General features: G+C 41.5%; 1 protein-coding gene across 1 annotated transcript; it reads left to right on the top strand.

The window, feature by feature from the left end:
• The first annotated feature begins 326 nt into the window (after positions 1 to 326).
• LOC139060198 (U3 small nucleolar RNA-interacting protein 2-like) lies at positions 327 to 13,158 on the top strand. The gene is made up of 14 exons (XM_070539161.1): positions 327 to 526; positions 611 to 717; positions 1,270 to 1,385; positions 1,471 to 1,538; positions 1,636 to 1,677; positions 1,786 to 1,912; positions 1,973 to 2,094; positions 4,023 to 4,115; positions 4,425 to 4,525; positions 5,903 to 6,037; positions 8,293 to 8,355; positions 9,510 to 9,643; positions 11,008 to 11,087; positions 12,989 to 13,158. Exons 1-14 carry the CDS (start codon positions 461 to 463, stop codon positions 13,136 to 13,138), a joined length of 1,404 nt encoding a protein of 467 aa, XP_070395262.1. The 5' UTR covers positions 327 to 460; the 3' UTR covers positions 13,139 to 13,158.
• Positions 13,159 to 14,035: the final 877 nt, after the last annotated feature.

Genomic DNA, 14,035 nt, shown 5'->3' with positions numbered 1-14,035 from the left:
AGTACAATACTAACTTTATGCAAAGACAAAATGCTTCAGGTCTTGAGCCTCCGTGATTTGAGTTATGGCACTTACTTGATTATTTGAGCCATGATTTGAGCTGACACGTGTAGACGGAGCACTTGCAGCCAGCCAACACTGAATTGCAGGTAAAACACCCCTCGCCATATTTCCTAAGTCCACAAGGCACACTGTCGTGCACTAATTTTTGCGCGCATATATTTGCGCAAGTGTCCTGCGAGAAAACCACCGTCCACTCTGCACTCTGCTGTTAAAACAGCCGCCAAAACTATCATCATCATTATCACCCCTTGCGGTGGCTTGCGCGTTGGCTAGCGTCTAGCAAGTTGTCTCGCACGCACGCTGCCAAGCACGCTGTTGCGTGTTGCGATGTCTGCTGCTGTTGCATAGGGAAACTTCGCAGTACTTTTGAAAAGTTGTATAACAACCGCAGGCAGTAATGTCGTTCTTCATAAGAAATGCAGGAGGGGGAAGTCGGTCCCAGCCACGCTTGAAAGACCGCAAGGTAAGTGGCTTAGACGAGCTTCAGTCAGTCATTTGACAGTGGTTATGTGAAGTTCTGTTTGACCGGTTATGTTTCTCGACCCAGAAACGCGCTGGAAGTTCGGCGAAAGCAAACCACACCAGCAAAAAGAGCAGAGTACTCTCCAAGGGCAGACGTGCTGATGAAATTGTGTCGAGTGAATCGGAAGCAGAGTAAGTGAAAATTGTCGCACCACGAGGAAGCGCTTTCAATTTTCCGCTACGGCAAATTACTGTGTACAGATAGATTTATTTTTGTAGATGTATGGTTGACCTGCTGGTGCTTTGTCTTACCTGTGACCTGTATACGGTGAAACAAAATACAGTGATCAGATGCTGCGTTTCCAACTCCCGAACTTGCTTAACTGATTATGTTCATATATATATTTGTCCTCATATATATTTGTCCTCCTGCATTTGATATGTGTTTGCTATTTGTACACATTATTTTTATATATTTAGTGCCTGATTGTTTACATATGCCTTCTTGTAATAATAATATTGCTTTTTTTTTTCTTCTGCGATTCTAAGTGTGTGTCTTTATTACCTCTCGTGTTCTTCCATTTGACACTCTTGTATGCAACCTTTATGTGCACTGCTGTCAAGTAGACGGTCAGTGGACGCAGTCGAGCCTTATCTTGAGGCTTTTTGTCCGCTGTCCGCAGCATCACTGTTTGTAGATGTTGATGTTGAAATAAACTGAACTTGAACCTGATATCTTGCTAGAAATGGCATCGTTCTCGGCCGTCATCACGCCTCGGAGGACGAGGAAGAGCTTGAAACTGAGCAAGAGAAAAAGCTAAGGCTAGCAAAAAAGTACCTCGCTGAAATTGAGAAGCAGGGTAAGTGGGTCACGCTTTATTTCGACCTTTCATGACGTATTTTAAGTGACAGGATTGTGGCAAATGATGATGTTTGTTTCTTTAGAGAGAGAAAAGCTTGATGCCGAAGAAATAGACCGTTCTGTTGTATCTCATCGACTGCGTACTGACTTAGTAAGTAGCTGCCATTAATTTACTGTTGGGTACGTTAAGTCATGCCGATTTCCAGCTACACTTTTTTTTTCACTGTCATTTACTCTTCTTTTAACAGTTAGAACAAAGCGGACAGCTTCACAAGAAGATTGCAGAGAAGGTGAGTGTGAAAGGTTGTTATCAGCTAGTTAAGGTTTTGCATCCTGGTAACGTGAAAAGCTCACATTAAGCATGCCTTATACATGCATTTTATACTGTTTGCCTTTAGGTGCAAGCTGTTGACAAGGAGCACATTTTGACCCTTAAAGGACACAAGCTGTCCGTAACATGTGTGACGATCTCGCACGATGGCCAGCACATCTTCAGTGGCTCCAAAGACTGTAGCATAATCAAGTGTAAGTGTTCACCTGGACTATTGCCTTGTTATTCTAAGTCTCTACTTTCTCTAAACACAGGGTGTGCAAAGACAGGCAAGAAGCTCTTCACCGTACCAGGTGCCAAGAAAAACCAAGATCCGAAGTCTGGGCATGGAGGCCGTGTCCTAGCCATTTCCATTTCTTCGGATGGCACATACCTGGTCAGTTAGCATTAAACAATATATTGACTAACTCAACTGTGTGGAATTTGTATGCTACCCTTTTAGCTTTGATGATTTCAGTAGATGGGAACTGAAGTCTGTCTGTGGGAATGACCACAACTATTGGTGGTGAATTGAATTTTTTCAGTGTCATTTACTGAGCGCTAACAAAAAGGCACAGTATTCATGTGTTTTGCATAATCAGTGCTTCTTTTGAACATGTCAACTTTAGGTCTTATCATTTGCTGCCATGGCCACACAAAAGTGGTTTGCTACATACATGTCCAATTACATGTATGCAAGTGCAATTTAACTTCCCTACTGTTATGAGTGCTCTCTTTAGAGCATGGAGAAAGACAGTCCCAAATTGTTGAAATATTTTAGAATGTGGCTTTATTTAGTGCCATTTTTTTTTTTTTTGTGGTGTACAGGTTTTTTTTTTATTATTATTCGAAGTGCTCTTTTTTTTATTAGCTGTAGAGTCTTTGTTGTTATATTTCGCAAATACAATATATGCCCTTTAAATGTGACGGAAGCAACCTGTAGCATATTCAGTATTGCATCTGCAGAGGACTTTTATTTCCAAAAATGTCATTTCAGAAGCGACCAGCCTTCTTCTATCACTAACTGTTTTAGAAGTAGCAAAATCAATCTGACTTAGCATCAAAGGGAGATAATAAATGTAAGAATGGTTCTCTGTTGGTGTAATGGTTCTTTCACAGTAGGCTGCTGAGCACGAGGTCGCGGGATTGAATCCCGGCCACGGCGGCCACATTTAGATGGGGGTGAAATGCGAAAACACCCGTGTACTTAGATTTAAGTGCACGTTAAAGAACCCCAGGTGGTCAAAATATCCAGAGTCCTCCACTACGGCGAGCCTCATAATCACAAAGTAGTTTTGGCACGTAAAACCCCATAATTTTTTTCTTTCGCAGTAGTAAATGATTTCTATAATTTATGTGTCAGCATTGTTTTTATTAAGTGTTGTCCAACTTTCTGACAATGCAACAATGTACATCAGGTTATGAGTGGCCTCTGACAATGTGGTGTTTCACTACTGAAAGGGCAAGTTGCACAGTAACCTTAAAGGGTGTATTTATGTTGGACTTCAGTGTTATCACACATCATGTTGAACATGACCTTAAATGAATATTACTAGAATGTCAAAGGCATGGATTGAATACTCTAATACACCTTTTGATACCAGCTTAACAGCGTATTGTTGTGGGACAGCAGGCACCAAAGCTTTGATAATGAAATGTCACATGCATTTTGGGCACCACCCTTACTGATCTGCATGTAGTGAGCAGCCACTCACATTATGAGGGCACACTGTAATGTTTTTTTTTTTAATAGTGTTGTATTAATTGAGCCAGTGATAACACTACACTGGTATGTAGCAGTTCCAAAGGTCATTGAACAGGTGTGTAGCAGTTCAATGCCCTTTGGAACTGCTACAATGTATACTATACCAAATACACATGTATTATTATGGACAGTTGAAATGTGAACAAGAAATTGCAAAGTACAACCACTTTCACAAGCAAAATCTCAAGAGCACGATCTTTCACCACTACTGATCTGGTCGCCAAAGATGGTTCAGACAATTGAAATGTGAATGGGAAATTGCGAAATATAGCACCTTTCATAAATAAAAACTCAAGAGGGCTATCTTGCACCGCTGCTTATTAGGTCGCCAAAGATGTTTCAGGTCTCCCACAAAGCGCACTAGCCAAAGTCATGCCGACATTACATAAATTCATGAAATCGGAAACAAACAAAAATGTGTTCTAGTTAGCTTCAACTTATTTGTGTCCACAAGAGTACATTTAGGCTCTGTTAAAGATGGATTCTTTTGAACAGTGGCTTGTTTTCTCTAAGAGCAACGGGATGTGTATCCAGCACTCATCCATTTCCTTTTTCTGCAGGCAAGTGGCTGTCAACTCAAGGTTATATTTATTTGGAACCCAACCACAATGCAACGGATCCACATGTTTCAGGGTCACAGAGGTCCAGTTATGGTATGTACATAAAGCAGTGCAACATGCTCTCTAATACTCTTACAAAAGTATTGCGCTCACTTTCACCACTGTCTTGTAGCATATTTCCGTTTCTTTCTTTTTCCTGTCATTTAATGTCGCACTTCCAGGAACCTCATTCTTTTCCTTGCTCTTCAGGTGCAATATCTGTTTGCAGTTTTCTTTATCACAGTCTTTTCACCACATTCTGTGTTTTATATGACTAAAAACTGTGTACTAATTATGCAAGCTATGTTAACATGGAATCCTTTTACAGAATAAATTCAATCATCAGGTGTTCATCTCATGCAGGGTCTTGCTTTTCGAACTGGAAGCCACCAGCTGTACAGTTGCTCAGCCGACCGTTCTGTGAAGGTCTGGAACCTGGATGAGATGGCCTACGTTGAGACACTGTAAGGAAGACAGCACATGAGTTCATTGAAAATAAGAGCTTCAGTTCTGGTTCTGCCTGATGGGGAAAGAATTGCAACAGACCAACAGCAGACGATGAACACAGAGGGCAGGCACATCCATCACAACTAATCTCTTTTATTGGAATCTCTTTTATTGCACAAAGTAGCATTAAAAAAATGAGAATTTACGGCAAAGCAAAAATGAGCTCACTAGTGGAGACTTTGAAACAAGATAAAAATATTGCATGTTAAGTGTCTGCTGTGCGTGTGTGTTTATTCATTGTCTGCTGTTGTTACAGTTCTCTTTCTTTTTAAATATGGATGTCGACCACACTAGCTGCACCTCACACTTCTGGTGCAGTGCAGCTGCAGTTATCTCCATGTGTTACTTGCTCTTGGCCTACCCGCCATAGCAGCTCAGCAGCTATGTTGCTGACCACAAGTTTATGGATTCAATTCATGGTCACAGTGGCCACATTTCTGATGAGGGCACAATGCAAAAACACTCATGTATTGTGCTCTATGTGCCTGTTAACCCCAGATGGTTGAAATAATCCAGAGCCTCTGTCCCTGAGGTGGATGAAGACGGGCAGATTTTAGAAAGGCATTCAACGTGGTTTGTGACGCATTGAACTTCATAGTGCAAATGTTGATCGGAAAGTGTACAACTGGATTGCCAGTTACTTGTCACGGCATCGACAATGTGTTATACTGAACTATACCCCTTCTTGGGTCGAGGTCACATTGGGTGTTCCTCAGGGGTTCGTTTTGGGGCCGCTATTGCTTTTGGTTTATATTATAATATTCCTGCCGGGATGTCTTCATATAATTTGTTTGCCGACGACTGTGTCGTTCATATACAGAAAAATCACAGATGAACAGGATTCTATTGATTTGCAGACTAATCTTGCAAAAATTGTCTCATGGTGTGAAAAGCTAAAAAAGGCACTAAATGTGAAAAAATGTGTTTATGTGTCTTTTACGCAAAAAAAAGGTAACCGTATTTTTTAAAACTATTGACAACAGAAAAGTGCGTTTGAAGTTATTTCAGATATATCATAGCAAGACTGGTACCAGCAAGGACACTTATCTTAAACTGCCGCTCTACATATCTGAAAGATCTGATCATGACTTTAAAATTCAAGAACACCAGACTAGAAGGAACCTTTATGCTAATTTATTTCTTGCCCAACCTGTAACAGAGTGTAATTGGTTGTCTTTTGACCACGTGTGCTGTATTAATGATCTGCTTTTTTTTTTTTTCAATTTGTAATCCTCCTGCTTACATGTCCTTCGGCAAAGGGGGGTATCTCAATAAATAAATGCATCGTTGCCACTTCAGTAAATTGTAATTTAGATGCCCTTTTGTTTCCTCAGTTTTGGCCACCAGGACACAGTCACTGCAATTGACAGCTATACCCGTGAGCGTGCTGTCACTGCAGGCAGTCGGGACAACACGGTGCGAGTCTGGAAAATCCCAGAGGAGTCTCAACTTGTCTACCAGAGTCATAGGTGTGCGCCAGCTTCCCTTTACTTGCTGTCACATTAGCTGCAGTCATCTAACATTCTAGCAAAAGCTTCTTTTTTTGCCAGCTCAACTTCGAGCCTTTTACTTGCTGCCATGTGTGCCCTGAAATGGCAAAACTTATTGTGATGCGGGTTCTTAAAAAAAACGACTTTTGATCACTATTGATGTATTCTCTCCAGAAGTGAAAAGTTTAGTGCGTATTTTACCATGCAACCAACCATCACACTGCACCTCTGAATTCTGGATTCACTAGGGAAGGTACCCCAAGACTTAATAGCTTTATATTTAAAATTCCTTGCTCTAAAAGCTTGGTGCAGTTAGTTGTGCATGTTTTGGTTGAGCTTTGCAGCTATTTCTGAGGATGGTATTTCCGTCAGCAGTTTTTTTAATTTGGGATAAAATGGAATGGTCCGTATGAAGGTTGAAGCCAACTTGGAGGACATCTCACCATATTAACATGAATCACGGCATGTTGCTCAATGTGTCAGGTAACATTTAGTATTGTATAACATATGCTGTGCCAGTTGGAAATCCTGGCTGAATTTTTCTGCTGTGTATAGCTGATAAAACTTGTACTCCAACACGAAAGGACATTTAAAGGTGCCGTAAAACACTTCTTGAACATAGTAAGAAAACATTGCCGATCTGTTAATAAGAATTCTGTGAACATGTGAACCAAATATTATTTCACTGCATGCAGCAGAGAATTTAGAATCTCATGTCAAAAGCAGGGAATTGCTTGCCTTCGCTTCTGCAGTGTCATCCTGCAGTGTCACAGCAAGCAGCTGCACACGCAACAACTATCGGTTTATTTTATGATCGTGAGAACATTCTCAGTAATACAAGTATTGCTCATTTGAGTTAAATAAATGAGAAGTATATATGTTGTCAGGATTGGGGGCTCAATCCCATCGCCCGTGGTCCTTTGCCAAGATTGGAGTACGGCATGAATTCGAAGGTAGCTGGCCCATGCCGTCGTCCAACTTATTTACGCTGAGGACGTTGATGAAGTGAAGAACTGCTTCTCATCGAGAACGAGGAATATGGGTTTATTTACAGAAATTAAATCAGTCTAACATGACTGCACGAGAGAAGTGTATCAGTCTAACATGACTGCTCAAGAGAAGTGTATCAGTCTAACATGACTGCTCAAGAGAAGTGTATCAGTCTAACATGACTGCTCAAGAGAAGTGTGTCCAGCATTCGCACAACAACAGTTTTTATACACTCGGTCTGCCGGCCATACGAGGCGGCGACTGTTCGTTTACTCATCGCCAATTTCCCGCCGCTCCGCAGAACAGTTTACGTACACAAAGGCACACACATTCCGATGCCCGACGCCGGCGTTGGAGGGGTGCCGTTCCGGAAAGTATCGGCGCCAATCGTGGGGAGCTCGTTGTCTTGCGTCTGGACGAGGCCTGGGAAGCAACATAATACGGCTTTCCCGCGGCAGCTTGTTCATGCGTAGCAGGTCAGGTCCGCGCTGGAGAACTCCGGCACCATTGTTCGTCCACCGAACTCGTTCCGTCACAATGGCGATGGGGCTGGTGGATGGAGGCGGTTTTGAGCACAAAGCCCGCTTCTTCGAACGCCTCCTGGCTGCAGCAACGGAGAGTGGGGGATGCGCGTCTTGTCCCCTAGTCGTAATTGGGTGGCAATTTTGCCTTGCAGCTCGCCATTCTTAACAATGTCTGCAATCTCAAAAAGACAGAAAAACCATTTCCTCTTAGCGCTGCGGGTATAAACATGATAGTTTCCTGTTGCTGCTTCTGCTGTGCATTGCCTCTGAGGTAGCACAGATACCGCGGTTGCCGCGAGTCGTGTTGCATTCAACATTTGTGCGGGGCCAGCGGGGCATTTCTCCCTTGTGCCCCCTTGCCATCTCCCCTGCATAGCTTCCAGTGCACTAGTGGAAATGAAACGAAAGAAAGCCGCTGATCAGTCCAATAACTATGTCTAACTTCGCTTGTGCTTGAAAGATTCAAAATACTTTTGGGGCAGGAGATTTGTGAGGCCACGTGATTTGATAGTGATGTCAACTGTTATTAGTTAAAAAGGTGTTTCAGGGTCCCTTAAGACAGCCTTTACTAAAGAGATGCTTGTCACATGCTATGCCGCCTTAGTATTTATTTTATTTATTTATTTATTTATTTTTTCAATTGTATGCATGTGTGTGTGCAGTCATGCAGGAGTTAGTGTTGCATTTCTCACAATGCAATTCACTCTCCTGTGTTTTCAGTTGCTCTGTTGACTGTGTCAAAATGATCAACGAGCAGCACTTTGTGTCCGGAGCTGATGATGGGTAAGACGGCACTTCTTTCAGCTGCTATTTTGTGCTGCTAGTTTATATATGCCCTGCTTTTTTTTTTCATCATTATGATTGTCCTTTTCCTATTGAGGCCACTATATTTTGCTATATTTGCTTATTTTTTTTCCACGGCAATTTACCATGATTGATCCTGACAAAACACTGTTCATTCCTCGATGATTCACATCTTGACAAGTGCACTAAACGTGCACAAATTCATTAATGGAGTTCTTAATACAAACAAAAAACCCAGATATACATCATAAATTGACCTTTAATATGTACCCGGTATGCTAACGCAGAAATGCTAACTACACAGGTACGCTAAGCGCAATTATTCCCTACCTCATCTACTGCCATGATGTTATGCTCAGTTACAAGAACTGAATGAACGCATGCGCTTACCATAGTTAACCTAATAAATGTGTTGAAATTTTTTGTGTGCCCAAGTGTAACTGATGCTGTGCTTTAACTGAGGTTCAGATTGACTTGACCTTGGTTACCATGCCTATGTAACTTGTGTTGGGGTATTCAGTGAAAAAAGATGAGTTATTTGTGGGCACTTTTTCACTGAGACAAACTTTTATTACTTAGTGACCTTTGTGTGCAAACCACGAGGTCTCTGACATTGCCCAAGTGACTTGGGACACTGAGAATGGGGACCGGCAACAAACGAAAAAGAAAAGTCACTGACAGCCCCATAGGTTCCTGGTTTACAATAGGCGTTCAGTCATTTGGCATAAGTACAATAGAGAAAAACAACAATGAAAGTTTTTTGCTGGGCTTTTCTGCTCATCAGCGTATAAGCAAACCTACATAAAAGCCAAGACGGAAGTGAGAGTAAGAAACTCCTAACTCATTATTCAGCTAATCACTACTGGATTTCACATCTGAAAGGATGCTGGAGAGGCTGCACTGTCAATTTTAACTTTTGATTCAGCACCCAATGCGAGGTGTTCTTGCTTTCCCATGGCAGAGAAATACAGCTTCTGTGACCAAAATTATTCGTAGATGTTGATAGAGTACTGTTTAATTAATGCTATCTGGCTAATGCTTACGTGGTGTGGCATCACTAGATTTTCAACAAAGCTGTTCATGTGCATAAAAAGTAATAAAAGGGTTTTTAATTAATGCTGTTTTTCTTGCAGGTCACTCAGCCTTTGGGCTGCTCTAAAGAAGAAACCGACTTCTGTGGTTCATCAAGCGCACGGTTCCCAGGATGGAGCCCCACTCTGGATTACTGCAGTAGCTGCCCTACGTTGCACAGACCTGATAGCTTCAGGTACATCAAAACTGCAGTTTTCTAAGGGAAGCTTCCTGTGTGAACCTTCCCGAAATTTGCTGACCATAGTTGCTGCAGCTTCCGCTGTCTCGCCGAATTTCTCACACACAGGGCAGCATTCGTATAACGAATCGGCTCGTAAATAGCCATACAGATGTTCTAATGAGGTACACTGGAACATGCTTGTCCTGGTTCTCTATCGATTCATGCAATGAAACAACAAGCGGTACTTGAATATCCTCACTGCAACAAATACACATCTTGAAGTGCATAATTCCTTTATTAAAGTGAAGCTTTCTGTGTCTTGTTCGCCGGGGTTTGGCATGCTTGCACAGTTGGTTTCTCGCTTAGTAAAGTGGGCCAGTCTTGGAAGCAATCAAGTAGTAAACTGCGCCACCCCAAAGACAGTGTGGTCCGTAGTTGCATGGGTCACATGATGAAGGACATCTTGCCATCTTTCCGGGCAGGCACGTAATCACTAAGCTGCAAAATGCAGTGCAGCATAGTTTCATAGAATTCAATTCACTGCTCCACAAAAGTGTTCCTTTTCATAAATTCTAACATGTGCCTTGAATCTGCATAATTCTCTTTTTTGTGCAGTGAAGGCAGTATGTACCCACTTCTAGCAGTGGGCCAAGTACAACTCTCTCATTTGCTCAAGCACCAAGATAAACACAAATGTTTAGAGAGCTTTTATTTAGACCTATTGTAATACACCTATTGGTAATACACCTATTGTATAAAGTACACCTATTGGTAATAATATACTCAATAAGGTTTTTGTAAAAGAAAAGAGCTGTTTCACATTCTAAGCATGTAATCTGAAGTCGAGGACTGCAGTCCTAGCTTGATGTTGTGTACTGAACTTGCCAATTTCATGTTTGATGTGCGAGTTAGAGGAATCCAGTTTTTTTCACAAAACCTTTGGTCTGTGTAATTTAGTTCACAGGTGCACGTGTTTTGCAGAATGAATGGACTAGTGGTCAAGCAGGCTGTTGAATTTTATAGATATCATGTGTTTCTCTTCAGCACTATTTGATTTCTCAAACTAAATGCAATGCACTTATTTCCTCCGCTGTAATTTCATTTTATAGCCTAAATTTGTTTATAGCATTGCTTGCCCCTGATGTATTAGCAAACTGCAGTGTTTAGTTGAAACTGCCACAATGAAGGTTACGTATTGTTGCAGAGATATAAGTTGCACTACAACACATGTACCATATGCAGTTTGCATGCAGAACTGATATGTGAAAAATATTGAGGACCTGGGCTTGCTAATGGTGGCTAGAAGTGTTGCCAGTTCTGTGAGTAAAAGTGTTCTCATGGTGTACACAAGTAGAGCACTCTTTTTGTTTCTCTCTAAGGTTCCTGGAATGGAGAAGTGAAGCTATGGAGTTCCGGAGAAGAGTGCAAGAAACTGAAAGAAGTTGCAAGCATACCAGTGGTATGTTGGTGAAACAGAATGAGGGTAACATACTTTAAAGTTTAAGATGAGGTAATGTTGTTTTTGTGTGTGTCTTGCATTGCTGACCTCCTGAACGACTGTTCCTTGTGCATTTATACCGCACTTTCTTTAGACCTTTTCATGCTTGCTACTTGCTTGTCGTGGCTTTGAATTGATGCATGTGAGCTGTCAAATACTGTCAAACCTTGTTATATTGTTAATTTGTGATGAAGTTGCACTCAACATGAAAATACCGTCACTATATGCAATATTTGTTATAAGCATATATTCATTACATGCTGATGTTTGCAAGAAATTGTGATAGAATTACACTTTGTTATATATGTTTGTTAATGGAGGCTTGATTGTGTATGCAATTGAATATACCTTATTTACTCGCATAATGATCACACTTTTTTGTCAGAAAAATTGACGCAAAATCAGGGGTGCGATCATTACGCGAGTTAAATTTCCCGCGAAAAAAATAAGTTTTTCATCCCGCGTTTGCTGCGGGACACCAAAACAAAAATGGCTGCCGGCGAAGCAAGCTGAACGCGCCGAACACGATTTTTTTTCTTCTCGTAAGTGCATTATGTGCGTTGAAACAGTTTCTTCCGTATCAGTAATGAGTAATATCGTTAATATCGGCAAGTTTGCGGCAATAACGTAGCCATGTCCACTTTGAGGGGACAGATACAGATGGGTGCGCTTAACTTCCAGTGACATAGAAACACATGGCCGGCATGCTGCGGAAACTGCGGCATCTGTCTTCACTACTATCCTAATACAGCACGTTTCCGCTAAGGGTGGGCGAATATTTTAGCTGCATTACAAGCATCGCCGTATGAATAGGGTACACTTTTAACATATCAGTGTAAACGTGGCTACTATCGTTGGTAGCTGCTATCGTTGCTGCTCGCGATTTGTTGCGTGCCCACGAGTGCAGATGAGAAGAAACGAAAGGGGCCTCTTTTTGTCGTTGACCACAACCATTATAAAGCCTACACGTAATAAAGGCAAGTTTGGTTGCAGCTTTTTTTAGTCATGGAAGTGCAGAAAGTTATGAAAGTAATGAAATGAGGCATCTACTTAAGGGGGGGACATGGGTTGTGGCGATTATTTCCTGCATCTTATGGCCAAATCTGATGAAAATGCACAAGCTTACATAGTTTTTCGTGCTGATTTCAAATATGCAATAATTTTTCTTGTAGGTTCATTAGTTCAGGAGATTGACCGTGCTGCCACTCTATTGTTTCCGGAGACAATGAAAAAAAAACGGCTCTGCAGAAAGTGAATATTATTGCATGGCTAGATACTATAATGTGCAATAACTGCAATGCTGCAAAAAGTTTTCAAATCAAATTTTAATTAGCCATTCAGGAGGTGATCAAAATTCTTTCCTTGACCTAAGGCTACCACACCAAAAGAAAATTCATAAAATGGAAATATACATATGCACAAATTTGAAATTCTGCTCTCAGCACTTTTTAATATGTAGATTAGGCTTTCTGCTAAAGAAAGAATTAGCGCTCTAGCTGTTGTAGATCATGAGCTATCACTCCGACAGTCTAGTGAAGTGAGCCATAAACATGTTTTGAGATAAGTGAGAAAACGTGCAAAACCGCTTGGTTCGTCTTGAAGAGTCGTTCGCGTAGCATTCGACAGATGGTAAGCGTGATCATTAGCTAGACTTGGCACACAACATATCGCTGCAGCAAGTTCGGGGTGCGATCATTACACGGGAAATAAAAAAAATCAAATTTTGACGACAAAATTCAGGGGTGCGATCATTATGCGAGTAAATACGGTAGTGTTCAGATTATATGCAGAATAAGGTGAGCTTTACTGGGTGTATATGTTCACTTATTAGGCCCACCTTGTTTTCTCCTGTTTCTTTCTAGGAAGGGTTTGTGAATGCCCTTGTCTTCAACAGCTCTGGAAATGTCCTGGTGGCAGCAGTGGGTCAGGAACACCGATTAGGACGGTGGTGGAACTTGCGAGGAGCAAAGAATTCTGTCGTAGTTCTCCCCCTCATCTTCAAAGATGTGTAATAAAGTGGCATGGTAGTATACAGGGTGGTTTTGCTTCTTTAATAATGCAAGTGTAATCCAGTATATCTATACCCCAGATATGCAATTTCAGTGAGCTGCTGTTTTGGCACGCCTGTGTTGATATCTATAAACATGCTTGTATTGGTGACATCGATTAGAAACACAGATCACGGGTGACCAATCCTGGCACTCTTGCAAACTCACCGTGCCATCTAGAATGCAAGCGAAGATGTTAACTTTTGGTTTCTGCGTATATCTTTTTGCCATGAGGAAGCAATTGTGCACATTAGTGATCGCAAAAATTGCAGACACTCTGGTAACTGAGCTGTCATGTGAACGACATCAGTTCCTCAATTATGCTGTGTCCTTAGATGTTTATTTGGATGCTGCTATAGTAGCAGCGAGTATGGGGACAGTGTCAGGTGATGCAGTTAAAATTTGGACAATGGAGACCTGCAAAGCCAGCCCACACAGTCTCCAGCTGTTCAGCAGTGAGTTCCACTTTCTGTTCGTTTACGAGTGATTGATTTATTGTACCAAGATGTCATAGAAATTTTGGCAATATTATATCCTATCTTAAGTTTATGCAGATTATTGTGAAGGTTTGCAGCTGCTAACTAAACAGAGTGACGTTTTGCCCAGTATTTGTGCACCTGTTAAGAGAAGGCAGTTTTCACTAGGTAGAATACATTTTTTAAATTAAGGTCTTGTCCCTTTTGGTCTAGAACAGCATTTCTTAAATGGGGGTCTGCGAAGCCATCTTTGGGGTTTCTGCGAAACCCACACTTTTTGCGTGTGTGGGTTTGGCCATTGCAAGCCATAGTGCTCTCTGGTTGGGGACTGCAGAACTGTTTCCCCTTCTCCTTGAGATGGTTGTAAAGCATTTGTTGCAGTTTT

Source organism: Dermacentor albipictus, chromosome 5 (genome assembly GCF_038994185.2).
Source record: "Dermacentor albipictus isolate Rhodes 1998 colony chromosome 5, USDA_Dalb.pri_finalv2, whole genome shotgun sequence".
In the NCBI taxonomy this organism is placed as follows: Eukaryota; Metazoa; Arthropoda; class Arachnida; order Ixodida; family Ixodidae; genus Dermacentor; species Dermacentor albipictus.
The sequence above is the reverse complement of the archived record's forward strand: the minus strand, read 5'-3'. Positions and strand labels throughout refer to the sequence as shown.

Excerpts from the sequence above, each read along its gene's own strand:
- LOC139060198 (XM_070539161.1), top strand. The coding sequence starts at position 461 with ATGTCGTTCTTCATAAGAAATGCAGGAGGGGGAAGTCGGTCCCAGCCA. Across the intron at positions 718-1,269 it reads TCGAGTGAATCGGAAGCAGA|AAATGGCATCGTTCTCGGCC; the intron begins GTAAGTGAAAAT and ends ATATCTTGCTAG. Across the intron at positions 11,088-12,988 it reads AAGTTGCAAGCATACCAGTG|GAAGGGTTTGTGAATGCCCT; the intron begins GTATGTTGGTGA and ends GTTTCTTTCTAG.